We start from the raw sequence: 25,513 nt of genomic DNA, 5'->3' as shown, positions 1-25,513 counted from the left end.
CAAGTGGTGGGCTTTTACGGGATCGTTCGATGTTGCCAGACTTCAATGATTCAATTCGAGGGCTGGCTGCTGCATGACACTTCTGCAAAGTGGACAGTATGGCCAGTTAAAATTTCGACAGCCGCCTGCTTCTGTCGTAGCCCGCAGTCCCGTTCCATCATTCGATCCAGGAGTGTGTCGTGCGTTAGGGTTAGGGTTGGAGTACAAGAAAGTGATAGGCAACTCGTGCATTTTGGTTCTTCTGACCCCGTGGAGAGGCCGACAGTAGAGCTTGCGTATGGTCGCGATGGAGTGCAGAGAGCAAAGCATTCAGTGGTAGCTGTTGAAAAGCCTTCTGTGGATCATCTGGTGACCGTGGCACTGAGAAACTTGTCGTACGGTTGAAAATGTGGAGGCCACTTGTGCGTACTGTCCGAAGGCGACGTGGTCAACGCGGGCGGGAAAGTCGAATGCTGGGTATCATAGATCATCTGTATATATGCATATCGACCACCCGATGCTTGATCAGATCTGCTGGCTGTGCACCAAGCAGACCTCGTCATGTTCCTCGTCCTCCGACCCCAACGACCCATCCGCCGGATCCACCCACGACCAAGGCGTGACATTCTTCATAGTAAATCTCTCTCTCATCGAGCCAGCCACAACATCGTTCAGCACGATTCTGACCTTGTTGGCCTGGTATGTGCCCTTTGCTGTCGGTATCAAGGCTGGCGTTTTCGGTCGCTGCTGCAGCTTTCGAACTGTCTCGCCAGAGGGAGCATGATGCTCGGTCGGCGAGCTCGCAGTAGCGGGAGTAGCATCGTCTGCAAGAGGTGAGAATGATTAGTGGTTTGCTTCGACGGGCTTCATTGAAGGCTGCGTAGCTGCACCGTCGTAGCCTAGGCCGCTTCGTGCACGAGCTGTGGGTTGCTCAACAGGGGGTGAGATGTCGCAGATCCTGATCTTGATCTCGGAGTCGGCTGTGTCGTCTCTTGAAGACGAAGCCTCTTTGTGCTGCACGGCTTCGCTGTCGACCGTAGCATCGACCGGGTCGTCGGTTCCGGAAGCTGCAATGGAAGGCGGGCATGTTGTGCCATCATCTTCATGTTTGTTGGACGGCTCGAACGGAAAGTCCGCTGCTGAATCGTGCGTGGGAGCGAGCGGTTGGAACGGCACGAGCGTGGTCAGAGAGATGTCCAGCTTGCTCTTGGGCTCCGTTCCCGTGACAGGTTCTTTCAGACGCCGTTTCGCTGCCGCCTCAGCCGCAGCGGATTTATCGTACGACCGATCGTAGGCGCGCAAGCGTTTCTTGCCTCTGCTCCACAATTTCACTGTTCCCATGAGCCATTTCTGATCGCCATTGACCCTCCTCCCCATCTTCTCCTCGACCAAATACCGCACGGCTTCAATACCCGTCTTCAATGTCTTGTAATTCCACGTCGTATACACGGCACGATCGAGGGCGCGGGCGACCTCTTCTCCCTCGACTCGCTTGACCAGATCGTGGATGTATTTGAACTTCGTCGTGCCTGGGCGCCGACGATCACGAAGAGGACGGACCACACCTGCCGTCACCATGGCGCGTGTCATGACGGTACTGATGGGTGCGCCGCGATCGCTGAGGAAGCGGTAGCATTCCCAGACTCGACGAAATGCCACGCGATCATCGAGCGTCTTGGACAACGCAAACTTCCAAGCAACGAGATTGACGAGCTCGATGTGCTCTGGCACGAGACTTAAATTGTGCTTGTCCCTGGCGGACGATTGAAGGTAATCTGGAGGAGCCTGACGTCGCAAGATTCTCCAAATATTGGCCGAGTGCCCGATGCCGTCGGCAGCGAGTTTGAGCGGCAGCTCGTAGCAGCGACTGAGAGGTAGATTCGGAACGTACGTGAAGACGCGGTACGCAAACAATGGCTGATCGATCTTCAAGAAGTGGTGGACCAGGCGTTGGGCAAACTGCACATCAACTTCGAGGAAATGACGGTACCAGAAGTGGCGGAAGAACTTGAAAGTGATCTCTGGTCGCTTGTAGTGGAAGATCTCGAAAACGTCTTGAGCAAGCCCTGCGAGTGGTACGCTGTGCTGGTTGAGGATGATGAAGAGATCGATGAGTGGGTTGTTCTGGCGGATAGGTCTTCGTCGCATCGAGACTTTGACCCTTCTTCGTCGCTCCATGGCTAGCTGGAGGACTAGTGGCGAGGGAGGGTCGAATGTGTTTACTGCCATGAAGGGGTACGTGGCATCCGCCGTGCCTGTCTTTGGAGCATCGCTTTCCCCTGGCAGAACGTGTGGAACCCAGTGAGCGAGCAGTATTCGTGAGAGATCGGTATAACTCAGTGATGCGAGATGAGCGCCGAGCGGAGCAGGACTCTTGTAAATGTGTGCAAGCTCGCGATACACGTCCCGCCAGGTCCTACTCGTGTATACATAGAATGGGCGCGGATTGGCATCCATCAAGCATTGCAGCCAGAGCAAAATCGGTGGGGGGGCGGGCGTGAGTGGATCCGGTTGGAGATGGTCCAAGAGCATCCGTGTGGTCGAACGGCATATCTCTCGTAGATCACGTTGGCCTTCTGTGTGCCCAAACGGGTGGGCCAGAATCTCGCTGATGGGTCTTGAATTTTGATGTACTGCCATGTAGGCAAGAATTTTCGAAACTCCGTGATTGCTCACAGTGTGCGATTCCAGCCTTCTAGAAACAGTGTCATACAGCTGTTGCTCGTCCACGGAACGTAATCCGATCCAGTCCATCAATCTGTCGATATTGTGCGCCGCGGGTTCGTCTGCAGTAGATTCGAGGAATGTCGTAATATCGGTCATGTCGGTCGCTGATATCACTCCAGTACTGTTCTTCCCGGCGAGCACTGCCTCGAATGCTTTCCTGCTCTCTTCCACAGGATCGACCTTAACCTGCTGAGATACGTCCAAAAAGTCCTCCCAAACAATCTCTTTCCTCCTCGGTGCTCCACCTGGCCAACCATACTTCCACAAAGTGTCCCTCTCACTCGCTGTAGCTTCTTGTGTCCTCGACTCAGCCGGCGGCTCATACTTCCAGCTCTTTTCAAAGTCCTGCCTTCTCGAGGTACCGAATCCGCTCAGTCCAAAAAGTGATCCCAAATCAGGTACCGGCGAAGGGTTGGCAGCATGCGATGCGAGACCCATCCGTCTCTTCGCCGACCTGCGACGAGCTTCCAGTGGTCCAGGAACATTGCTGCCGTGTCTTCGACTCTCAGCGAGCGCTGCCTGCCTTGGTTGCGAAGAGGGCTCCGACGCCGACACTGACGAGACGATTCCTGTGAGTGCTCTCGCTGACCTGCGACGAGCTTCCAGTGGTCCGGGAACATTGCTGCCGTGTCGTTTAGCTCCGACCAACGCGCGAGTAAAGCGATTGAAAGCGTCGGCGAGCACTTCGTTGGTGATCCAGAGGCATTGCGCGGGATTCTGTACCAGCGGCCGGCACGCTCGCGCGGTTCGACATGGCATCACACGCGCGGATCGTAACCCAAGAGGGCATTGGCGAGAAGTGAGCGTGGTAAGATGCTTTGTTGGAGCTCAAGCTCTCAAGTTTCGCCGCGGAAGTCTTCAGGCTTGGCGGGACGGACAATGTCTCTACGACAAAGTTCATCGAGTGCGATTAGACGACTTCATCACCATATATCACCACGATGATAATAAGAGCGCCCCTACGGCTGCGGCATGGTAATGAAATCCCTCAATCCCATCAACACATCTCACTAACCTCCCCTCCAGGCCGCATCGCCCTCCCCAAATCCTCTCCTCTCCACCACCACCCATCCACCCGCCGCTTCAACTCCTCCCTCGAAACCGACACACCCACCTCCAGCGTCGTCGGCGTCCCAACCTTCATCGACACCACCTCCTCCCTCCCCGCCACATCCCGTCCGGACTCCCTCCCCGCCGTCCCCATCAACGACCCCAACCACCCCGTGGCCCTCGACTACGCCTTTTTCCAACACCAAAAGTCCGCCCTCGCCGGCACGGGCAGCGTCCTCTCCCCCCACTACAAACCCTACCAACTCCTCTCCAACCCTCCTTACCCCCGCGACATTACCCTCGAACTTCTCATCGCTTCGCAGTCCCACCTCGGTCACGCGACGAGTTTGTGGAATCCTGCGAATTCGAGGTATATTTTCGGCGTGAGGGATGGGGTGCACATTATCAGTCCGGATGTGACGGCGAGCCATCTCCGACGAGCGTGTAAGATCGTGTCTGGGGTGACGGAACGAGGCGGATTGGTGTTGTTCGTCGGCACGAGGGAGGGACATGCGAGAGCGGTTGTCAAAGCGGCGGGCATGGCGAAGGGATGTCATCTTTTCACGAAGTGGATTCCCGGGAGTATCACCAACGGACAGCAAATCCTCGGCGGGTGTGCGAAAAAGGTGGTCAACGAGCTGGATCAGGAGGTGGAAGGGTTCGAAGCGCAGTTGGGGAGTAAAGCCGCGTTGAAACCCGATTTGGTCGTCTGTCTGAACCCATTGGAGAACTACATCCTCCTACACGAGTGTGGACTGAACAACATCCCCACCATCGGAATCATCGACACAGACGCCAACCCGACGTGGGTGACGTACCCCATCCCCGCTAACGACGATTCCCTGCGATGCGTACAAGTCGTAGCTGGTGTACTCGGTCGCGCGGGTCAAGAAGGGCAAGAAGCGAGAGCACGACTAGCGAGACGGGGGATTGTGTCTTACTCCGCTACGCATGGGCTGGAACCACCCGCCAGACCTGAGAAGCCTAGATCTCGACAGCCTTCGCGGAGACAGCAACATCTAGACGCACCCATCACTGCAGCAGCTGAGGAATCCAGCACACTCGACGAACCGAACTTCGACGCCGACCTCGTCGGCGTGTCGGTGGCTCAACACGAAGAAGATCAACGTCTGCTCGATCAAGCGGAGCAGACCCTGTTTGAATCCGATGGGGGAGCCGAATTCGCTGACCCCTCATCCTCATCCTCTCCCTCTTCCTCCTCCTCCGCCACCATGACCTCCGAAGAAGAAACTTCCACCTCCCCCTCCCCCTCCCTCCTCCCCGACGATGAGAATGAAGAAGAGCTAGAAAGAGGCAACCACCTCCACACCAACCCGGACGAGGACCTAAATTCCCTCGACTCCTCTCTCCGCACCGACGAAACCTCCCCTCCTTCATCTACCTCCCCTTCCTCTTCCTCCACCGAGGGGATGGCTGAGGAGGAATATGATCCCACCGAAGATTTCGCGCAATTCGGATCGCAGATTGAAGCGGAGAGGGAGAGGATTGCTTTTCAGACGAAGCAGCAGGATGGAGGGAAGGATGGGGATGTGATGGAGCAGGTTGAGGGTGTGGTTGAGGAGTTGGGGGAGGGTGAGGAGTTGGATGCTCAAGGTCAAATGCGGGATGAGGGGAAGGGTGAGGGGGATGTGCAGAGTGAGGTGAAGACTGTGGAGGAGGGGGAGGAGGATCCCGCAGTTGATAGGACGAGGCTGGAAGAGGAGCCGGTCGTTGATGCGAAGGAAGAGCCTGTTGTTGCGAAGGAGGAGGGAGAGAAGAAGCGCGAGTAAGATGGATAGATCTTCTGGCGCGTGTGGCGCGTGTGGTGGGTGGGATATGTATCAAGTAAAGTTAACACTCACACGCCACTGTACAAGGAATGTGGCCTTTAACAGTGAAAAGGACAGATGATCTCGCCGTCCCTGCCATTTGCGCCCCGCGGATATGCTGACATAGTTCTACATACATGCGAGGTTGCAGGACGTGCCATGTAAATCGTACTGTGGGACCTAAGCAGGTATGCTAGGAGGTATATGAACGCAACATTCCACCGAGTGACCAGGAAACATATCTGCTACGCGCGTACCGTACTTGGAAGACCCCGCCCGTACAGCAGTCAAGTGGACATTGGACGTGGGAAAAGCGAGTGTACAGAAAGAACTTTCCCGTGCGACTTTGTCCGTAATCTTTGATTGTTGGATAATGGACTCGATGAGCATGCTTGGGGGTATGGTTGGTTGCTAGGAACCTTTATCTACCCACTCATCGACCTCATCGAGACACTCTCCCCATTCACAGCGGAGAGTAGGTACATCCTCCCTCATCCCCACCATCGACCCCCGCCTCTCCCCCCCCTCACAGCAATCCCATCCCATCCTCTGCCCTCTGCAACCTCTCCCCAGCATTCTAAACCCTCACCTGACCCTGCACATCACCACTCCCCTGCCTACCAGGCGGACTCCCAAACCCCACCCCTCCCTCCCTCTGACTAGCAAGCACCAACCCCGGCGCCACCGCGCCATCCACACTCACGACCCTCACTCCCCCTCCCATCCCCCCGTTATCAAACACACTCGCCGGCGCGATGCCACTACCCGTCAATCCCGCCAGACGATCCCTCTCCCTTCGATCCTCGAGCTCTTTCCTCTCCTGTGCCGCTAGACTCTTCTCCCTTTCCGCTAATTCGATTTCCGCTTTCGTGCGGCGTTTTTTCGCTGGGGCGGGACCGGCGGCTCCTCCTGCTCCTCCGCGCGTGCCTCCTCGCGTTCGTTTGACGGGAGGTTTGGTGGCGGATCCATTTGGGGTGGTGGTTGTTGTGGAGTCTTTGTTTTTCTCGGCGAGGGAGGCGTGTGTTGTTCCACTTGCTGCTGCTGCGGCGGCGGCGGCGGCTGCGCCTCGTCCACGACCTCGGCCACGTCCGGTGCCTCTGCCGCGAGTCGGTGCTGTTGTTGATTCGACGAGTGCGTTCTGACCTGGTTGGACGAGCGGGCCGGAGTACACGAAGAAGCCATCCTTCGCTACGGCCGCCTGCTCCTGCCATGCTAGTTCGGTGTCGTCGATGAAGTCGTCTTCCTTGTCGTACTCTTCCACCTTCTTCCGCTTCCGCACTGGCTTCCCATCTTTGTTCAGTCTTGGCGCCTCGTTCTCCTCTACACCGCCCATCTCAACATTGCTGTCGCCGTCTAGTTCGGACATGAGGTCAACCGACATGTTATCGTCCGCAGATCCATTCTCGAGACGATTGGCTTGTGCGGCGACTTGAAGAAGACGTTCGCGATGGGCTGCTACTCGCGGATTAATGGCATCGCGTCCATATTTCTTGGCGATCTCCTGCGCGATGTTGATGGCGTTGCCACCTTCTGGACGGAGGGAGATGCGAAGTTCGATGGTGATGCCTTTGGGTTCGGAGGAGTCGGATGACGAGGATGGTCCGCCGAAGAGGCTGGATGAGGAGAGGATTCCTGTGCCGGTGCCGGGTTTGATGAGTGCTTTGGAGGGTGGAGAATGCGCTTTGGCCGGTTTCGGGGTTGGGGCGGAGGACGAAGATTTCGAGGGTGCCTTGAGGGCAGGCTGGTTGGGAGGTCCATGATCATTGGAGTCAACATCCATCGCGCCGTCCATGATGGGAATGGCCTGAGGTTGTGGAGTGGGGGTTGGTTGTTGAGACGGAAGCGGGGTGACGTGTGTTGAAGGAAGATTGGCAAACATGGCAGTAGGATGCTGCACTCTTGATTGCGTGTTGTTGAATGTGACTGCGGCGGTGTTTGTCGAAGGTGGATCGATCAGACTCGTGATGGAGGGTGACGCCGATGCACGGTTAATGTGTGGTGATGGGCGGTTGATATGAGGCGAGGCATGTGCGGATTGCGCACCGTTCGATAGCACAGGCGGTCGTGATGAAGTCGCGTCGATAGCACCACGAATGGAATCGTAATTTTGTCCGCGAATAGGATCGTAATTCTGTCCGCTGGAGAATGGTCGTGGTGTGGGAGTTGATGAGAGGAGTGGTGGTGGTAGACTGCTGCGCATCAATGTGTCGGATGTTGATGTTGTTGTGTTGGCGAGTGATGAAGATGAGAATGTTTGCGGCGGTGGTGGATGAGGTTGTTGCTGCTGCATTGGTGGAGGTGGGGCGGACGAGGCGGGATTGCCAGGCGGGAGGAAGTGACTATGCAGGCCGGTGAGGGTTGTTTGGCGGACATCACCACTTATGGCAGTACTGGTGGCAGGCTTTTCCTCCGGTGCAGTCTTCTTTCTCCTTTTCGTCGCAGGAGCCGTCGTTGTTGCACCTCCTTCCGCCTTGACTTTTGGTTCGGCCTTTTTCCTCGGCTTTGGCAAGACAGGATTGCCATTTGCATCCAACTTTGGTTTGCGTGTGCGTTTGGGTTTGACTGGTGCAGTTCCGGGGAGTGGTGTGGCAGAGGAGGAAGCCGAAGCCGAAGCCGCCGGGTGGTGAACAACACCTTCACCAAGATAACGAGGGGCGACTTTGATCGTCTCGTCTTCGTGGTGATTTTGCGGAGATTGCGGTGGAGAGGAGATGCTAGATGTATCGCCATCGTCGTCCATTGCTGGAGGTGCCATGTTCATGATATGTGGGTGTTGTGCGGTGGACAATGGTGTATTGTCGTAGAGGACGCCAAGAGTTTTGATATGCGACCTCAGGGCAGACGTGTTGTATGAGGTTTAATTTTGATAGGCGGATTGCGGGGGCTGAGAAGCGGTGCCCTGAACTTCAAAGTTGCGCTGTGTTGTGTGTCGTGCTGCTTTGAACGCGACAGATCCCGATGAAAGCCCTCGCCAAGGTCAGATGGACATGACCGAAAGTATCGAGGGGAGCCAATGAGACGTCGAGATTGGTTTCGCAGAAGCCCCAACGTCGTCGTCGCAAAGAAAACCGCCCGACGACGACAACACTCTTTTTGGCGATATGAGGGTGTAATTGGTGTGCAATACTCTCTCTGGCGGAAGAGGAAGATGGCCGTTAAGAAGCGGAATGTCGGTGTGGTATTTTCCAGATCCAGTCGATGGGGGTGTCGACGTGAGCGATGAAAACGTGTCGGAGGATGCAGTGTTGTAGTAGCAAAAGGAGAGAGGAAATGGGAAAGAAAAGGAAGAAGGGGAATGAATAACGGTATGGGAACTGGGGAAGCGTCGAACTCGGACGCGGGAACTTCAGAAATTCGTCGGGACACCTCATCAATCTACGAGGAGCAAGCAAGCAAAGCAAAGCGGACCAGCCGGGCAACCAACCAGCCAGCCAGAGCGAGCGAGCGAGAGCGGGCAGAGCGAACGACCGTGACCGAACGAGCCACACAACCAGACCAGCACCAAGACCAGCACCAAGACCAGCACCAGACCAGACCAGGCTCAAGCCAGCACGCCAGCACGCCAGCACGCCAGCACGCCAGCAAAGCAGACATCCCTCATCCATCCATCACCAAAAAGAGCCAAGCCAAAGCCGAAAGCCAAAAGCCGGTGCGCGATCATCATCAGTCAGTCCATCACCAGCGCGGTCGGACTCAGGCGTGCGCAGGGAGAGAGGAGAGGAAGAGAGATCGGAGAGAAGATCGAAACGTCCAAGTGTGACGACGTTCCAGATTTGCTGCAGGTGCTGCCCCTGTTCGGCGCGACGCCTTCCCCGCGGTAAGAGGGCCCTTAGTTTCCGTGGTTTGATTGATGAGCGGTGCCGATATGTACAAGGATACATGAACATTATCTTCCTTCTTGCTTACTCCAGCTTGATACTTTACGGCTCGGAAGAGATCAACCAAGTTCATCACTCTCGTCACATGCGTCTCGTCGACGTGTGAACTCGACCAAGTTTGAACAAATGCCGCTGGGCTGTCCGTGACTAAACCGCTGGACTTTGAAACATCGAATGTCATCTGCTACTTTACCAAGCATCGCACTGACCGTATATACAGTTGATCTGCTTATTGCATCCAACACACATATCGACACCATTTATAAATGTCTACACATCAATTTGCAAGACCCCAATGCGTCCACCACGAGGAGGCGTCAAGTCTATTTCCATCCTGCACGATTAAAGTTTCACAAATCCAGCCTAGCTCATCCGCGCCGGAACAACCTTCTGTTCCTGCCGACATCCGACGTTCCGACGGGAAGGAAGGGAAGGAACAAAGAGAAAGTTAAGCCACACATCTTTTGAGCCTCACGCAAAAAACCATACCATCACGAACATCAACACGAAATGATACGCGGCACGAAATTCGAATTGAATCTGGATGATGATGATGATGATCAGCAACGCACTGTCCTACCCGCTGCATTCGTCGGCGATGTCCTCGAGCGAAAACCCGCTGCTCCAAAAGCGCCTTCTATGCCCGTGTTGAAGAATCGGAATGGATTTCCGGAGCATAAGAAGCGAGTCGCAGGAGAGTCGCGGTTTAAACAGAAGCAGAATGCAGCAGCAGCAGGGAAGACTTCATCACCCAGCGATGCGCCTATCCCGCACTCTTTGGATGGTGAATCAAAGGGTACTGCGAGGTCATGGGAAGAAGAAGAAAAGTCTCGCATCGACGCTGAGAACCGCCAAAAACTGGCTGAGATGACTTCGGAAGAAATCGAGGAGGAGAGGAGGGAGTTGATGAGTAGTCTTGGCCCGGCGATGATTGAACGACTATTGAAGAGGGCGAATGTGGCGGATGGGAGTGAGGAGGTGGACTTGTCGAAGCCGATGGGGTGGAAGGAGGGTGAGGAGGATGATGAGGTGGTGGTGAAGGAGGGAGGGCATGATGAGTCGCCTCTTACAGGACCCGTCAAGTCTAAACCCAGCAAGACGGTCACATTCGAAGAACCACCGACAGCGCCAGCCGAGCCAAAGGACCTCCCATCAGATTCGTCCGAACCTTCCGCACAACAAACACTATCCGACGCACAACACCCCGACTCACACCATGCCGACTCACAACACCCCAACTCACAACACCCACCCCCCTCCACAATCCACTTCCCCCAACCCGTCCAACCCCCCTCCCTCGACCCTTCCTCCTCCACCTTCCTCACAGACCTCCACACAAAATACTTCCCCTCCCTCCCCTCGGACCCCCAAAAACTCGAATGGATGCAACCCTCCCCCTCTCCCTCCCCCTACTCCCCTTCCGCCCCCGCCCTCTCCCCCGACCAAATCCGCTTCTCCTTCCGCGGCGAACTCATCCCTCCTTCCCAAGCGGCGACCATACCAGTCACCCAGGGACTCCACCACCACGGCGACGCCCCCGAAGCGGCGGGCTACACGATCCCCGAACTCGCACACCTCGCCCGCTCATCCTACCCCGCGCAACGATGTATCGCCTTCCAAACTCTCGGTCGCATCCTCTTCCGTTTAGGCACGGGGGAATTTGGATTTCCGGAGATGGAAGCGGAACGAGAGGCGGTGAAGGAGGGGAGAGGGGAGGTGGAGGGCAAGGGGGAGCTGGCGAGGGGACTTTGGAGGGAGGTGGAGAGGTTGAAGGTTGTGGAGGGATTGGTGGAGGAGGCGGAGGGGAGGGGGGTTGATAGGGGGAGGCATTTGAGTGCGAGGACGTATGCGACTGAGGCGGTTTGGTTGTGGAGACGGGGTGGGGGGAGGAGGTGGAAGGCGGAGTGAGGGATCGAGGGAGGGATGAGGAGATTAACGGAATACGACATGGTGCGAATTATTTGATGTGAACGTCGAATGTGAGAGAGGACAGATGAGAGTATTTGTTCCTTTTGTTGAGTCGGAAAGCTTTGGCTCTCTGCTCGTTGAGCTGAGCGCATTGGAGCTGTTAAATTCACAGATCTCGCCGAGGGTAAAGTCGTGATGCTACATTTGGTGAAGAATGAACCCTTCCCCGGTCTTCTTTGCAGGAAGTCCATATTTCTCGTCCGTTGTGCTGTGTTAATTGTGACATCGGCTTTCTCCAAAGCTGCAGTTCTGTTGATCATCCGGGCAATGAGCCGGACCTCGGCCAAAACTTGAGCTGACCTCACGAGAGTCACGACTTCGACATCGATGGTTGATCCATCGGCATCAGAAGATCACTTCGACGGAGCACATACATTGGGAGTCAAAAGCCAACATTGAAACGCACAAACAGCGTAGCGAAATTACCAAGCTCGCCATTGCGTTGGAGAGAAAGAAAGAAATACCCCAAAGCCAGCCGATGAACAACCTCATCCGGCGGTCCACATTCACAATACCACGAACCTCAACAACAGCCAGACTAGCAAATCTCAGCAAGGCCTCACTGTCATCAGCCCACCGTCCTGGTTCCTGGCATCTCCCACAACCCCTCCTCCCCACCGCCAACTTCTCCACCCCACCCTCCCCCTCAAAAATGTCCACCCCCCTCCTTCCCCTCCCCTCCCTCCCCAGCACAACCCGCCTCTCCCCCACCACCATCCGCATCCTCGGCGCCAACCCCTCCAAATACACCCTCCAAGGCTCAAACACCTACCTCCTCGGCACGGGCCCCTCTCGCCTCCTCCTCGACACGGGGGAAGGGAAAGTCGAGTGGTCCTCCACCCTCTCCCGGGTCTTGAAGGATGAAAACGCGGAGGTGGGGGTGGTGGTGTTGAGTCATTGGCATCATGACCACGTCGGGGGTGTCTCACAGATACGGGATTTGTGCGGGGAGGAGGTGGAGGTTTGGAAGCATCGCTTACCCAGCGATGATAAGGAGAATAGATATCTCGACTTTCCGGACGGACATGTCTTCGAAGTCGAAGGGGTGAAGTTGCGAGCGCTGCACACCCCCGGCCACACGGCCGATCACATGTGTTTCGTGCTCGAAGAGGAGAAAGTCATGTTCACCATGGACAACGTTCTGGGTCATGGGACGGCGGTGTTTGAAGATCTCGGGGCGTACATGTCGAGTTTGCATGTTATGGAGAAGGCGTGGAGAGATGGAGGGTTGGGGAGGGCGTTACCCGGGCATGGAGAGGTGGTGGAGGATGGAGGGGGGAAGGTGAGGGGGTATATTGAGCATCGACAAGGGCGGGAGAGGGAGGTGATTGAGGTGCTTGGACGGGAGGTGGAGGGGAAGGAGGGCGGATGGACGAGTATGGAGATTGTCAAGGTGGTTTATGCAAAGTATCCGGAGAATTTGCACGGGCCGGCGGAGGGTGGGGTGAGGCTGGTGTTGAAGAAGTTGGAGGGGGAGGGGAGGGTCGTGCAGGGGGCGGGTGGGAGGTGGAGGGTGAAGGAGGGGAGTAAGGCGGCACTTTGAAAACCAAGCTGTGATGAGTTATGAAATGAGATCGTTCACCAGCACTATTGCGACCCAATCTCTCACAGTAACATTCACTTTCACGGTCCGACATAACTACACGCCACATAATCCTCCTCGTCCCTATGGGAGGGAAACAATTCATGCCTTTTAGCTGGATTGACGACCGATCTAGGGAGTAACAGGTTGTCGGTCGCCTGTTGCTTCCGGGCGCATTATCGTTGCCTCTTCGTAGACGCTCTAAGGGATTAATTAGCTAAGTTTTACTACTTTACTAAGCAAAATAAACGATATAGACCTAAACTGACAGGATGCTAGGCAATTAACGCCTTTCGCCCTCTTCTTCTTCGCTACGTCCCTCTTGATTTCGACGGCATCGACAAACCTCTGTGATTTAGACTATCTGGTCTTAATTTAACGAGATCCTCTTATTCCTACCGGGAATGACAGGGTTACCCTAATTAGAAGACCTCGATCTCTGAAGCAATCTCGATACGAGGTACCGCTAATTAATAGCGTAATATTCCGAAATTGCAAGGCTATACACCTGTTAGGCCTACTAAAAGGATTAGCAGCGCTCCGTGCAAGGGGGTCAAACCCTACAAAAAGCCTCTAAATTAAATAAAGAAGTACAACCGAAGTATATACCGATCTGTAGCCCCCTAGTAATAATTAGACTATCGATGTCTTAGCCTCGGCATACGTACACTTTAGAAAAAGTTATAATAGAGCAGGGCCGCGCATCCGTTAATAGACAGTTTACTAAGAATTAACCGCGAGCCTCGCCTATTAACAAATCTCTTTTAAACTTTCGAGCCTGGCCTGCCCTACCTAAACTAAACACTAGATTAAGACAAGGCACCTCTGCTTAGTCTAAAACAACTACCTCGCAACAAGCCGCTCTAATTGCACCTAATTATTAGAGCCTTTTTGCTAAAATGTCTAACTTGCCTAACCTTAACGCGCCGGGAGGCTAGGTAGCTAAAATAAACGATTATAACAGACGCTACGCTAAAAAGCTACGAAGACGAAGCGAGAAAAAAGAATCTAAAGAACGCCGCATAGAGGGATCTCGGAAGAACGCTACTAAATTAGCGAAACCTGTCGCAGGCCCGAGCACAGCTCGGGGCACAACACCTACGCCGCCAACCGCTAACATAGAAGACGCTCTAATAATTAATAACCTAAGCGACTAATTAAACGGTACGATTAAAGAAGTTAATAAGGAAATAGAAGACGCGGCGGAGGACGAGGCGACGTAGGATTCTCCTACAACGCCAACCCCCTTACCGCGTCCTACACTTCCCCGCCTAACGGATAATTTTACCTTTAGGTCGCTAATAGGACCTCCGGCTGACCCTGCCATAACAGTAGTAAGCGTTCCGAACAAAAGTAGGAAGAGACCAGCGCTAGCTTTAGCGTAGGCCTCTCTAGCAAAACAGCCTAAGAAGAGGCGACGAGGAAAGAAGGGCGCGAAGGCGGGCACCGCTACGAGTTTAGCGGACTCCCTTTAAAGCTCTTTAATTTCGACACCCACCCTAGCGGCCGACACCCTACTAGGTCCGAAGTAATCGACACCGGCGACAGTGTCGAAAGTTAAGACGAAGCGGACGAAGAAGGCCGCAACCGCTGCCCGCAAGGGCTAGCTAATGCGGCCTATCGATTCGGCCGAAACGAACTATAGCGATAGAACCTAGCTCTTTCTCCGTATGCCGGTTGAACTTAGACCCGCTAATAACCTATTAAAGGGACCCTCTAACATAGAGGTCTTTAATAGGTTAACGACGACGACGATTAAAACGAATGCGCTGAAATCTTAGGCTCCTTGTAATTCGAAGGGATAGGTAGCTTAATGTTTTACTAAGGAGCAGGCGCGGATGGCGGACAACACGACGTTTACTATTCGAGATCTCCCGGTACAGGTTAATTTGTTTTGTACCGGCAGCCTAAGGGTCTTTATAGCCAATTTTATCGCGGCAGATGCTAACTACACTCTGTGTTGTTAAATCTTCAGCCTTAAAGCCCGCCGCAACGTAGACTTAAACTTCTAGTTTAGTCGGCTTACGGTAGGTAGAGCTGTTAGTACGCGAGTGATAGTAGTATTCGAGAAGGAAATTAGGCTGTATAGCTTCGAACTCCCTCTCGGTCCCCTAAAGGAAGGGCATTCTTTATCTTTTATAGCTAAGTTTAGGGCAGTAGATTCTTTAAGCAAATGCTCCGTATGTAGCAACGGCAATTCTTACCTTATGTAGGAATGCCCGCGCTTTACCGGTATATTCTTTTATAGACAGCAGAGGCTTAAAGGGCTGCTTAGCACTAAACCCAGCCTTAGTTAATAAATGTTAATATACTAATTGCCTCGCAAAATGTTTATTCCGTCCGTAACCCTGCCTAGTTTCGTAAAATGTTTGAAATAATGCGAACTAACTGTTTAGATATCCTCTTTGCCTAGGAAACTTGGCTTAACGAGGAGATCGCGGAGGAACTGCTCTTAAACTACCCTCTAATATCGGCTGTGAATTATAGTAATCCAAACAGTAGATATAGTGGCGTAATAACAATAATTAATACAGTTACGACTGACTAGGACACAGACAAGGTTGTCTTTGCTAACCTAGGCGGACGTGTACTCGTAACAAAGGTAATCTGTAGAGGCAAGAAGCTAACTCTTGTAAATGTATATTATATCGCTAACCCGGATCTTCGCCTAGCGTGGCAACGCGCTCTAGCCGCTAACATTCGAGCTAGCGAGATAACACTTTAATGTAACATCCTCGGGGGAGACTAGAATTAATGCACTAAACCGATTAACAAGAGAACGGCCTTAAATTGCCGTCCTCTATTAGTCGCAGCGCATTAAGACCTTATCTTAGCCCTTAGAGACAATCAAACTAAGTACGTAGACGGCTGGCGAAGGGCTTACCCTGACGAAGTTAACTTCTCGTACGTACCTAACAATAACCCCGTATCTAGAATTAACCGCATATACGTAAGCGATAGGATATAGCCGATAACAAGCAGATAGACTATCGAAACTGTCTTTAAGTTAGACTACCGAATAGTAAAGATGTACCTAAAAGAGGTAACGGAGGATGTTAAAAAAGGACCGGGTAGATGGCGACTAAACCCAACACTGCTTTAATAGTCTGCTATACCCCCTTAACTGCTCTAAGTGCTACAACGACTCCCTAGTAAGTCTCCCCTACCGGAGTAGTCGAAGTTTAAGGACGATATCTAAAAGGGCTTTAAGGAGACTTCTCGCGGACTACTTAGGTCCCGAGGGAAGCTATCCTTTAACCTGGAACGACGTCGCCTTAAGTTTATTCAAAAGCGGGTAGTAGGAATACCTAACCCGATAATTAAAGCAAAGTTAGCGGCAATTAATGTCTAGCAACTGTGCCTTACGAACTGGAAGTATAAGTCCTATACTTATGCGGCCTTTGCGAAAGCCTAGCTATATAACGAGCGCCTAACACGATAGTTTTACGCGAAAGCGAAGTCCTTCCGCCCTTAATTCATTGCTGAATTAGCGGATATAGATAGCACTTTATATAAGGAGCTAGATGAAATACTTCGAATCGCGGCGGAGTTTTACTTAACACTATATAATAAGAAGGAGTTAAACCCCGATGATCGTACATTAATGCTGTTAAAGTTACTTAAAGTCATCCCTACTCGAAGTGCGAGCGAACTTACGGCGGTAATTACACCCCGAGAAGTTCTGCGATTAATCCGACGTGCGGCTATTAGAAAGTCACCCGGCATTAATAGTATACCTAGTAAATTCTATAAAGCACTTAGCACTTAGTAGGGAAATAACGAACGGAAAGAAGGCGATAAAGAGGCTGCTCCTCCTATTTGCTATCGCCTTGCCTAGCTGTACGAGACGATATAATAAAGGCAAGGACTTCCCGAGGAATAGACTAACGGGGTTCTGACGATACTCTATAAGGACAAGGGCTAGCGGTCCGACCTGAAGATGTACCGTCCCCTAGCGTTAATAAACGTAGATTACAAGATCTACACCGAGATTTTAATGCAGCGCCTAGTAAAGGCACTTAGCAAGGTAATTAGAACCTATTAATCGGCATTCCTTCCGAACTGATCGATTAGAGACAATATCCAGACCGTCTAATACTTAATTAATTAGTACTCCCCCCGTAGAGCCCACCCAGTAATAGAGGCAGGCGGGATCGCTATTCTCTTCCTTAATTAGGAAAAAGCATACGACCGAGTTAGCTATCTATTCCTATAGGAAACCCTGCGGAAGCTAGGCTTGCCTAAACTCTTTATTAAATAGATTTAAGACCTTTACACGGATGCCCGCATACGAGTGTTTATTAATAGCTTCCTTAGTAAGAGGATTCTCGTGCAAAGTAGTGTACACTAGGGCGACCCTATTAGCTGCCTATTGTACATCGCCTCGATTAAACCCCTCGCGTAGCTTATACTCTAAGACGAAAGGATTAGGGGGGTAATAATTGCCGGTGAACGATTAAAGGTAATAATATATGCAGACGACACGTGGATAGTCCTACGCACCCAAAGTAAGGCAGACGCAGCTATAGATCTTCTCAAAATATATGCGCGGGCTTCCGGAGTAAAGGTAAACTACGGCAAGTCTTACCTGCTACAAGTCGGACTCAAAGAGCTATTGCGGATACTAGGCGTTTAGGAGGTAACAGCAGACAACCCGTACGTCCACTTAGGCATACCGGTAGGGACTAATATTACTTAGCAACTAGAAACATTTTAGTTAAAGATAATCCAAAAATTCAAGGACCGCGCTAATCAGTAGTTAAAGATGTACCTCTCCCTTAAGGGAAGGGTCCTAGTTGCGAACTTAATGTTAATGTCGGTGCCCCGATATTTAATGCGCTTTTTAGCTATCCCTCCAGATGTCTTAAAAGAATTAAACAAGGAGTATTACCGCGTAGTTTAGGATCGAAAGTCTAGGGGGGCAATACGTGGAATATACGCATGCCTGCCTAAAGATCGTTTGTTTGTTTGTTTGTTTGTTTGTTCCATTTACGTCCTTTCGGAGTCCAAGACTATGTAGGACGGCTTTGCTATAAAGGCAAAGCAGTAGATCTATTTACAATCAAATTCTTTCGGTATTCTTTGACCTTAGGGGAAACCCCGTGCCTAAGGCAGGACCTACAAGCAGAATCTGCCGAAGGACTTTAAAACAGCGCAAGACAAAGGAAATCAAACGAGTGTTGCAGCCCAAGGCTGCAGAATTTTCGCGCCAAGCTTTTGCAGAATTTTTAGCGGATCCTTCCGCTTCGCACACACGCTGCAAATTCGAAATGCAGTGCAAAAGCAGTACAAAGTGCCGTGCAAAAGCACTACAAAAGCAGCTGTCTAACTCGCTGCCCCCTCTTATCCTTAATATGCCTTTGTAGAACTGCATGCCGCTTCCAAACGCATACAGCTACGCAGGTTAATCGCAGAGTTGTAGATTCCACCGACTGTTCTAGCTCTTTAAAGTGCATATATGCTTCCTTCGAGGGTGACGAAGTCTCTAGAGAAGGGACATGCGATTTCGATTCGGATTTCGAGGAGGTGCGCGTATAGGGCAGAGTAGACTGCTTCTTCTTGTTCGCAACGTAGAGGGCTGTTCGTTCGAATCGTGCCGTTGTTCTGTTGTGGCTTGTATTTCGATGGGAGGCGTACCTCCAGGTCGTGTTGTTGTTGTTGTTGTTGTAAGGGAAGAGGGATCAACGGCCTCTCCAATCCTCCGGAGGAAACTTGGCTCTGCAACGACGGTATCGTCGCAGGTTCGTAGCCGGCACCACGTACAGGTGTTCCTCGTCGCCGACCGTAGTAGTGTCGGCTGTATCGATATATACAGCATACGCAAGGCCTCAATTGCTTAGGCAGCGGTGCGTACTTTAATATACCCTAACCTTTATTAGGCGTACATAGCGAAGGACATTATTACCAAGTGCACGCGTAACAGACTTAATGTTAACGCGATAGGATTACCTTAGTTTTAAGCCTGGTCTTTAAATGCGACGAACGTCCCAGGTACCCTTAGTTTAATATAGAAGGTGTAGAAGACGGTGCATCCGAGCAACTCGGATAGCAGCGTCTTTACCCTTGTAGAACTAGTTACTAGGACGGATGCGCTTTATCTACCTTTCTTCTACTGCCCAATTATTAGGCAGATTAAAGATACGGGCCTACTAAAGTGGAATTGTTAAGTATAGGCGAAACTCTAGGAACTCGGTGCGAACCGATTAAAGGACATTTAGGACCCGGTCTTAAACAAGCCTATTGTCCTAGAGGGAATGGCTATGCGAGAAGGTGTTGCAGTGCGAAGCGCCTATTACAGCGCTAGCTAGGCAATAATAAGACTAGTTAAGTTACTCCCTAAATCGTATACTAACGCTCTCGAGGGCGATAGTCCGATAGGGGAGAAACACCGACCTCTCTTTAGCCGACTAGTATTCCTAAGCGCCTATCGAGTGGAGGTGGCGAAGAAGTAGGTAGACCTCTTCGAGATAGGCTTCCGCCTACTCTACGAACGATACCTCTAACTGTAGCTAGACTACATCGATTTTAACGAAAAGGTTATAGGACCGCTCGCTGCATACAAACAGCTTACAGGCAAGAAGTTAGAGCTATTAAGGCTTTAGTCCGGTACGAGGGTCTAATATAGCGTCCCTAAATCAGGCGACCTACTTTAGAGACTATTACACTAACAAGTTAAAACAGGTAGTTAGCTAGACTAGATCCTAGAGCTACAGCGCTACTGTCTAGTAGATAACAGTAACTTTACGATCTAGCACATCTAGATAGATTGTACTGTAGCGAAGGAGGCGTAGGCGTTAGTTCGAACAGTATAGCGAAGGATTACTCCGGTCCCGTACTTTGAATTCACTACACTTAACGAAATAATAGCCCTTATAGCGGTCGGCCCCCTAATATCGCTAACAGACAAACGTCGATAGCTCCTTTTATATTAGGTAACAGTTTAGTGTCTTTAGAAGGCTTACCTCTCCTACTCCTTTAACAAGGTTATCAAATTATAGCACCCGGAAACGATAGTGTCGTACTTAAAGGCTACCCTCCGGCACTACATCCTCGCGGATCGAGTATACGCAACTTCTGGGAGCGCCGATGTTAATTAATGTTTAGCTATTATGTTTAAGAAGCTTTAGGGCGAGATGGCTAAGGAAGTCAAACTCCTGCGTAGTCCGATGTGCCTTAAAGATCTAGCGATAGCACCGAGATTAGTCTAATTTAAAGTGTAGTTTCCTTAGGTAAACGATACGTAAGCATCGTATGCGTCGTAGTTTGAAACAGTTGTCCTAGGGTGTAAAGGCTTGTGTTGCTACATTAACAATACACTAACTAACGCTTATTAACTACCGTAGGGGGTAGTGTCCGGTAGAGCGGCCGAATACGGTAGTTCGATTCCACTAATTAGCTCCTAGGGGTAATAGCACCTCCACCGGAAGGTGGCCTTCGGCCACCCACCAAAAACAAAACAACTTCATCGCTGATAATCCTCCTCGTCGGGAATCCTACAGTCCGTCAAAAGCACCTCATCCTGACGCATATCCGCAATCGTCGCCCCCTCCAATGTTCCCGGTGCGCCATCAGTGGTATACTTCGTCTCGTCAAACACCACCTGTCCGAAATTCGCAAAGGGCTTCGTCGAGAACCCAGCGTCGTCCTCGATGATCCACTCCGCGCTGGTCAGACACAACGCGACGACCCAGAACGTCGTTCGAAAAAGCATCAGAGCACACATTGGTGGAAGTACATATTCGTGGTGCCATTTGTGTCCCGTATTCGTGTTGCTGACTTGTCTCATTTCGCGAACTCTCTTCCCATCCCTGTACTTGTATAATTGTATTGCCATCTCGTCTTCGTGACAGTAGTCTTGAATGATTCTCTCATCTAACATCATGCATAGCAATCGTTAATGCATGGTCTAGCATGCGACTGATGCTTGTCGAATTGGAGAAAGAAGAAGGATGACGAGAAGGAAGAAGGAAGGAAGAAAAGGGAACCTTGAAGCATCAAGGCAGCCCACTTCAGGCATGTACAGACTTGACTAAGCATTGTGTGCCTCAGGCACGAACAAAATGGCGACAACCATCGAGGTTCTTTCACATTGTGCAACTTCCCTCTTTCCCATAGGTACCATTTTATCGCTCTGGAGAGCTCGCCAACCCGAATCAGCCAACGAATCTTTCACTTTGATTGATCTAGAACCACACTCCGCAGTCTCGGGAAAAAACCCTGGACACCGACACGACTATCAAGACTCCCCGAAAAGGGACATTGCAGCGCACTGGCATGCCGGTCCAGAGGCAGCATGCCGTTGATGTGCCTTCTCTCGAGTGTTTCTCCGGCCGCAAACTCTACGAAGTCAGGCCTTCAGCAATCGTGTTACCCCAGGAAAGATATGCAGGACGCCTGGATCCGCTTTCGTCCAAATGCCTCGCAAATCAATTGCTTTAATTACAGCCTTCCGAGCCGTCGGCTTGCTTGTTGCGGTATCGATCGACTGGGCTTGAACTTGTGATATACCTCACGTTCGTTGCAACTGCGCACTGTCTGGTCAATAGCGCTGTCATCATGTACGCTGCTCGGACCGATCGACCTTCAGGCGGCCAACATATGGGCGGTGTTCATGCTTTGAGTATGCTAACACTGAGCTTCTGCAAGGCCCGCCGTCGTCGATCACTCTTCTCGGAAGATCACTCAATGATACCTCTGAGCCCATGGGTTGCGGTCTCTGCGAAAAGATGGTCGCGGTCCCTCGTTTGTGATTCACCGGAGCTTGGCCCATACCATTACCGGCCAATCGATCGAAGCCTCCAATGCTAGGTTCCGTTATCGACTGGTAGGGACCGAGGGCGCATTGTGAGTCTGTAGGTAGCTTTCACTGCTCCTTACACTACCGCTACCGTCTCCAATAGTTTGTTGTGTTGCGTACATGCCATGGGAGGCCTGGCGACTGTAGGTAGGAGATCCTTGACAATTTGAGGCAAGAGGCATGCGGATTCGATGTTACCTTGCCTTCAGCACGCTGAATTGTTCGCTCACATCGTCAGGCGTCCTGACCGGCTACTGCCAAAGGTCCTTTCAGTCATTGCCGTTCGAGTTCAAGTTCGAGACGGCTCGGGAACAGCGATCGTGGTATATATACCTGCGCATGTAGTTCAGATATCTGCATCGCATTCATCAGTCGTCCTCTTGAAGAGCAGCTCAAGAACTCTCCATCGCCCAACATGCGCACCACCCTCACTCTCCTGGCTCTGGCTGAGGTCTCTACCTTTGCTTTCGGCTACGATATCCCCGACAACCTCCGCGACATCTACAGCAACCACAAGGTAAGCAGCTCATCTCAACCTTTATGATACACTTACTAATCACTCGATTGACAGTCCGGCAAATGCAACAACAAACTCGCCGGCGGCTTCGACGACGGCAGCCTCGCCTACTGCGGCGACATCCCGCACGCCATCTACCTCCACTCCCAACGCAACGGAGGCCGCTACGACAACATGGACATCGACTGCGATGGCGCCAATCGCTCCGCCGGAAGATGTAGCAACGATCCCACCGGCCAGGGCGAGACGGCCTTCAAAGACACAGTCAAGCAATACGGCATTTCCGACCTCGACGCCAACAAGCACCCCTACGTCGTCTTCGGCAACAGCGGCAGCAACCCCTCTTTCAACCCAGAGGACGAGCATATGCACCCACTCAGCGTTATGGCTGTTGTGTGCAACAATCAGGTCCACTACGGTGTGTGGGGTGACACCAACGGCGGCACGTCGACGGGAGAGGCGAGTCTGGCGTTGGCGAATTTGTGCTTCCCGAATGATAGTCTGAGCGGCGACAATGGGCATGGGGAGTATGATGTGATGTACATTGGCTTCAAGGGCACGCATGCTGTTCCGGGTGATTCGGCGAACTGGAAGGCGGGCAGTGCGAAGGAGTTTCAGAGCAGCATCAAGGATTTGGGCGATAGCTTGGTTGCGCAGTTGAGCGGGTAGATGCGAATGTGTTTGGATTTGGAGTCCGTAGAGACAGTGTAGTCAACTCCTTGCTCTTCAATAGCAGTTCAGCATCCATTTGTTCGCCTTCCAGCAATCCAGCATCCATTTGTTCGCCTTCCCAGACACCGCAATTCCAATCTTCAATCTTGCGAAAGTCCCTCAAAACTCCTCCAATCTGTCCCGCCCACAAGCCATGACTCTACAAAAAGAGACACAAAGCCTGCGCGCTGTTCTTGGGATCCACCTTGCATGGATCGTCCGACGTCGCGCATTGCGAATCCTGTCAAGCAAGCATGTCAGCGAGCTATATGTGCGTCGTGGCTAATTGTCAGTCACGTACTTTGCTGCAAGGAAGCGTGCCAGAAGACAGGTTGCAGTTGCCGAACTGGGAGCCGGTGGTGGTACACTGCAACGTGTCGTTAGTAGGCAGGCGATGGGTTTGGTGGGAGCGATGAGGGAGGTCGTACGCCGGCGAGAGCGATGGCTACCATGGAGAGCATGATTGCAGAGAGGAGTGAGATCTGCATTGTTCTTGTTGTGATGTTTGGTGCGTTGTTGTCAAACGTTTGAAGACGACAGAGTGTTGTTTGGTGTCTGGTTGTTGGATCGATCTCGGCGTTGTTGTTTGTTCGAAGATGAAAGAGGATGTGGGTGTTAATGTCCTCTTGTATTCGCTGGGCAACGTCGCCGCGGATATGACTGTGCAAGGAGGAAGCAGGGAATGGTCGGTTTCCGCCCTGGTGAGCATCATCATCGACAAGGAAGTCAAGATTGATGATGAGAAGTGCGCCGACGATGAGATGAGCAGTAAGCAACGGACGAGGCGGGATGATCGAGCATGACAAAAGTCTGATACTGAGTTCGTACTGTGTGTGCCGGTCAGCACCGCGTAGCATGCTGAACATGAGCAAAACACCCTTGATGAGCAGGATGATACCTTCGTCACAGTGTGTCGAGAACAAGAAGGCATACACCTTCAGTGACCTGACCACAGCCTGTCTGCGGGCCAACGCTCTTCGTCAACATCCAACTGTCATTCAGAGGTCAGCCCAGTTCTGTGGAAATGTAGTCGACATAGGCACTCACATCGGGCATGAAATGTCGGTCGTCGAGCCACTCCTGCCCTCCTGTAGCACTCCAGATATGCTTCTTCGCAAAATCTCTGACATCTTCCCAATTCCGACATTTTCTCGGAAGCGTAAAGTCTTCAAATTTGCCCTTTGTCGACGTGAGGTATGGGAGAACACGGGCATCCGCATTGCACATGATGTGCTTGAAACATTGAGGTTAGCATCTTACGAGGAGTAGACAGGATGTGTGCTTTCAATGCTTTGATGCTTACCTGTCGAAGGGAGTCCACGCAGTGGTTAAGATGGATTTGTAATGCCTTCTCGTTCGTGGTATTCCAGGTCATGTGGTGACTGTCCCGGTAGTATTGATGGTTGAAGTACAAGCCCTGCCTTAGGAAGTTGACGCAGTGGAGCTGGTGGTTCATCTGAATATTGACCGGAAAGCCTTCGTACTTGATGTCCGAAGGAACGCCCTTTTGACCAGGCGTGTAGAAGAGGTGGATTGATGGGTCCAGATGGAAGTCGGCTGCGTATTCTTTGGGCACAAGCAGTGCGGGTCCTGATCGCGTTGTTAGTACGTCGTATTGAGGGGGGATGGTAGATATATACGAACCGTATAGACCAAGCTCCCACCATCGCAGTTCTGAAAAATCTCCGTATTCGTTTGGGTTCTACAAAAGCGAGTAATGGCAGTCAGCAGATGTCTCAGCCTTGCTTGGGACGAGGAAAGGCTCCGAGCCATATGCTGTCTCTATGTCCTGCTCAAAGTGTATGGCACGAAGTGCACTTCAGCGGCGCGAAGTGTGCATCCCGAGCAAACGATCGGATGTGTACCATTCATGTTCGGTCGCTTACCATAGTGAACGCGCTGTACGGCTCGAAGCCATTGTCGTGTTTGGTGTGGTACGTTCGATCGATCTCCTTCTGCCAATCGGATTGGACCTGGTCGCTCATGGGCTCTCTCGCAAGAAACCGGCGGGTAAAGCAGAATGTCGCCAGATTGGAGGTGACGAGCAGTAACAGGACAGCGGTAAGAAAGAACGGGTCTCTACTACGTCGCTTCACCGGCTGATGGCTTGTATAGTCCTGTTCGCTGCCCTCCTGATCCTGTTCTCTGATCAAGCCGTACGTAAAAGGTTTGTTCGAAGTCGAGCGGAAAGTATCCACCATCGATTTCGAGGACGATTTCGTGGCGAAGAACATCTTCCTAGGCAGAGAAATGAGGCCGTGTCGTTAGAAATGTTTATGAAGACGCCTTGCGCTGCGCGCCGTGGTAGGTGAGGGTCCAGGCAAGATGCACGATCACACTGTTCGTCAGGCTCAGTCTGTGATCAGCTTGTCGGAGTATCGCTTCGTCGTCCATGCCGCCATCGGCGATCTCGCACGAAGAGCCGACACGAAAATGCCGCTCAGTCTCGGCAATGGATGCAGACCAGGGATTGCT

The 25,513-nt window shown here is 52.1% G+C and overlaps 7 protein-coding genes across 7 annotated transcripts; 4 read left to right on the top strand and 3 right to left on the bottom strand.

Moving 5' to 3' along the window:
- Nucleotides 1-435: 435 nt before the first annotated feature.
- Nucleotides 436-3,029, bottom strand: MYCGRDRAFT_111166 (uncharacterized protein; the record flags this gene model as incomplete). The annotated part of the gene is made up of 3 exons (XM_003848226.1): nucleotides 436-803; nucleotides 870-2,674; nucleotides 2,893-3,029. 3 exons carry the CDS (start codon nucleotides 3,027-3,029, stop codon nucleotides 505-507), a joined length of 2,241 nt encoding a protein of 746 aa, XP_003848274.1.
- A 609-nt stretch (nucleotides 3,030-3,638) lies between these two features.
- Nucleotides 3,639-4,697, top strand: MYCGRDRAFT_63449 (uncharacterized protein; the record flags this gene model as incomplete). Its single annotated transcript, XM_003848674.1, has 2 exons — nucleotides 3,639-3,681; nucleotides 3,733-4,697. Coding segments are annotated over 2 exons (999 nt in total), but the record flags the coding sequence as incomplete, so codon positions are not given.
- A 1,465-nt stretch (nucleotides 4,698-6,162) lies between these two features.
- On the bottom strand, nucleotides 6,163-8,346 carry MYCGRDRAFT_111164 (uncharacterized protein; the record flags this gene model as incomplete). Its single annotated transcript, XM_003848225.1, has 1 exon — nucleotides 6,163-8,346. One exon carries the CDS (start codon nucleotides 8,344-8,346, stop codon nucleotides 6,163-6,165), a length of 2,184 nt encoding a protein of 727 aa, XP_003848273.1.
- A 1,636-nt stretch (nucleotides 8,347-9,982) lies between these two features.
- MYCGRDRAFT_14307 (uncharacterized protein) lies at nucleotides 9,983-11,347 on the top strand (the record flags this gene model as incomplete). The annotated part of the gene is made up of 2 exons (XM_003848675.1): nucleotides 9,983-10,433; nucleotides 10,512-11,347. Coding segments are annotated over 2 exons (1,287 nt in total), but the record flags the coding sequence as incomplete, so codon positions are not given.
- A 736-nt stretch (nucleotides 11,348-12,083) lies between these two features.
- MYCGRDRAFT_49946 (uncharacterized protein) lies at nucleotides 12,084-12,974 on the top strand (the record flags this gene model as incomplete). Its single annotated transcript, XM_003848676.1, has 1 exon — nucleotides 12,084-12,974. The coding sequence occupies one exon, from the start codon at nucleotides 12,084-12,086 to the stop codon at nucleotides 12,972-12,974; it is 891 nt and encodes a 296-aa protein (XP_003848724.1).
- Nucleotides 12,975-22,225: 9,251 nt separating this feature from the next.
- On the top strand, nucleotides 22,226-22,996 carry MYCGRDRAFT_96467 (uncharacterized protein; the record flags this gene model as incomplete). Its single annotated transcript, XM_003848677.1, has 2 exons — nucleotides 22,226-22,327; nucleotides 22,382-22,996. The coding sequence occupies 2 exons, from the start codon at nucleotides 22,226-22,228 to the stop codon at nucleotides 22,994-22,996; spliced, it is 717 nt and encodes a 238-aa protein (XP_003848725.1).
- Nucleotides 22,997-24,036: 1,040 nt separating this feature from the next.
- MYCGRDRAFT_96466 (uncharacterized protein) lies at nucleotides 24,037-25,023 on the bottom strand (the record flags this gene model as incomplete). The annotated part of the gene is made up of 4 exons (XM_003848224.1): nucleotides 24,037-24,054; nucleotides 24,342-24,628; nucleotides 24,683-24,740; nucleotides 24,925-25,023. 4 exons carry the CDS (start codon nucleotides 25,021-25,023, stop codon nucleotides 24,037-24,039), a joined length of 462 nt encoding a protein of 153 aa, XP_003848272.1.
- Between the last annotated feature and the right edge of the window lie 490 nt (nucleotides 25,024-25,513).

This window comes from Zymoseptoria tritici, chromosome 11 (assembly GCF_000219625.1).
Source record: "Zymoseptoria tritici IPO323 chromosome 11, whole genome shotgun sequence".
NCBI lineage: Eukaryota > Fungi > Ascomycota > Dothideomycetes > Mycosphaerellales > Mycosphaerellaceae > Zymoseptoria > Zymoseptoria tritici.
The sequence above is the reverse complement of the archived record's forward strand: the minus strand, read 5'-3'. Positions and strand labels throughout refer to the sequence as shown.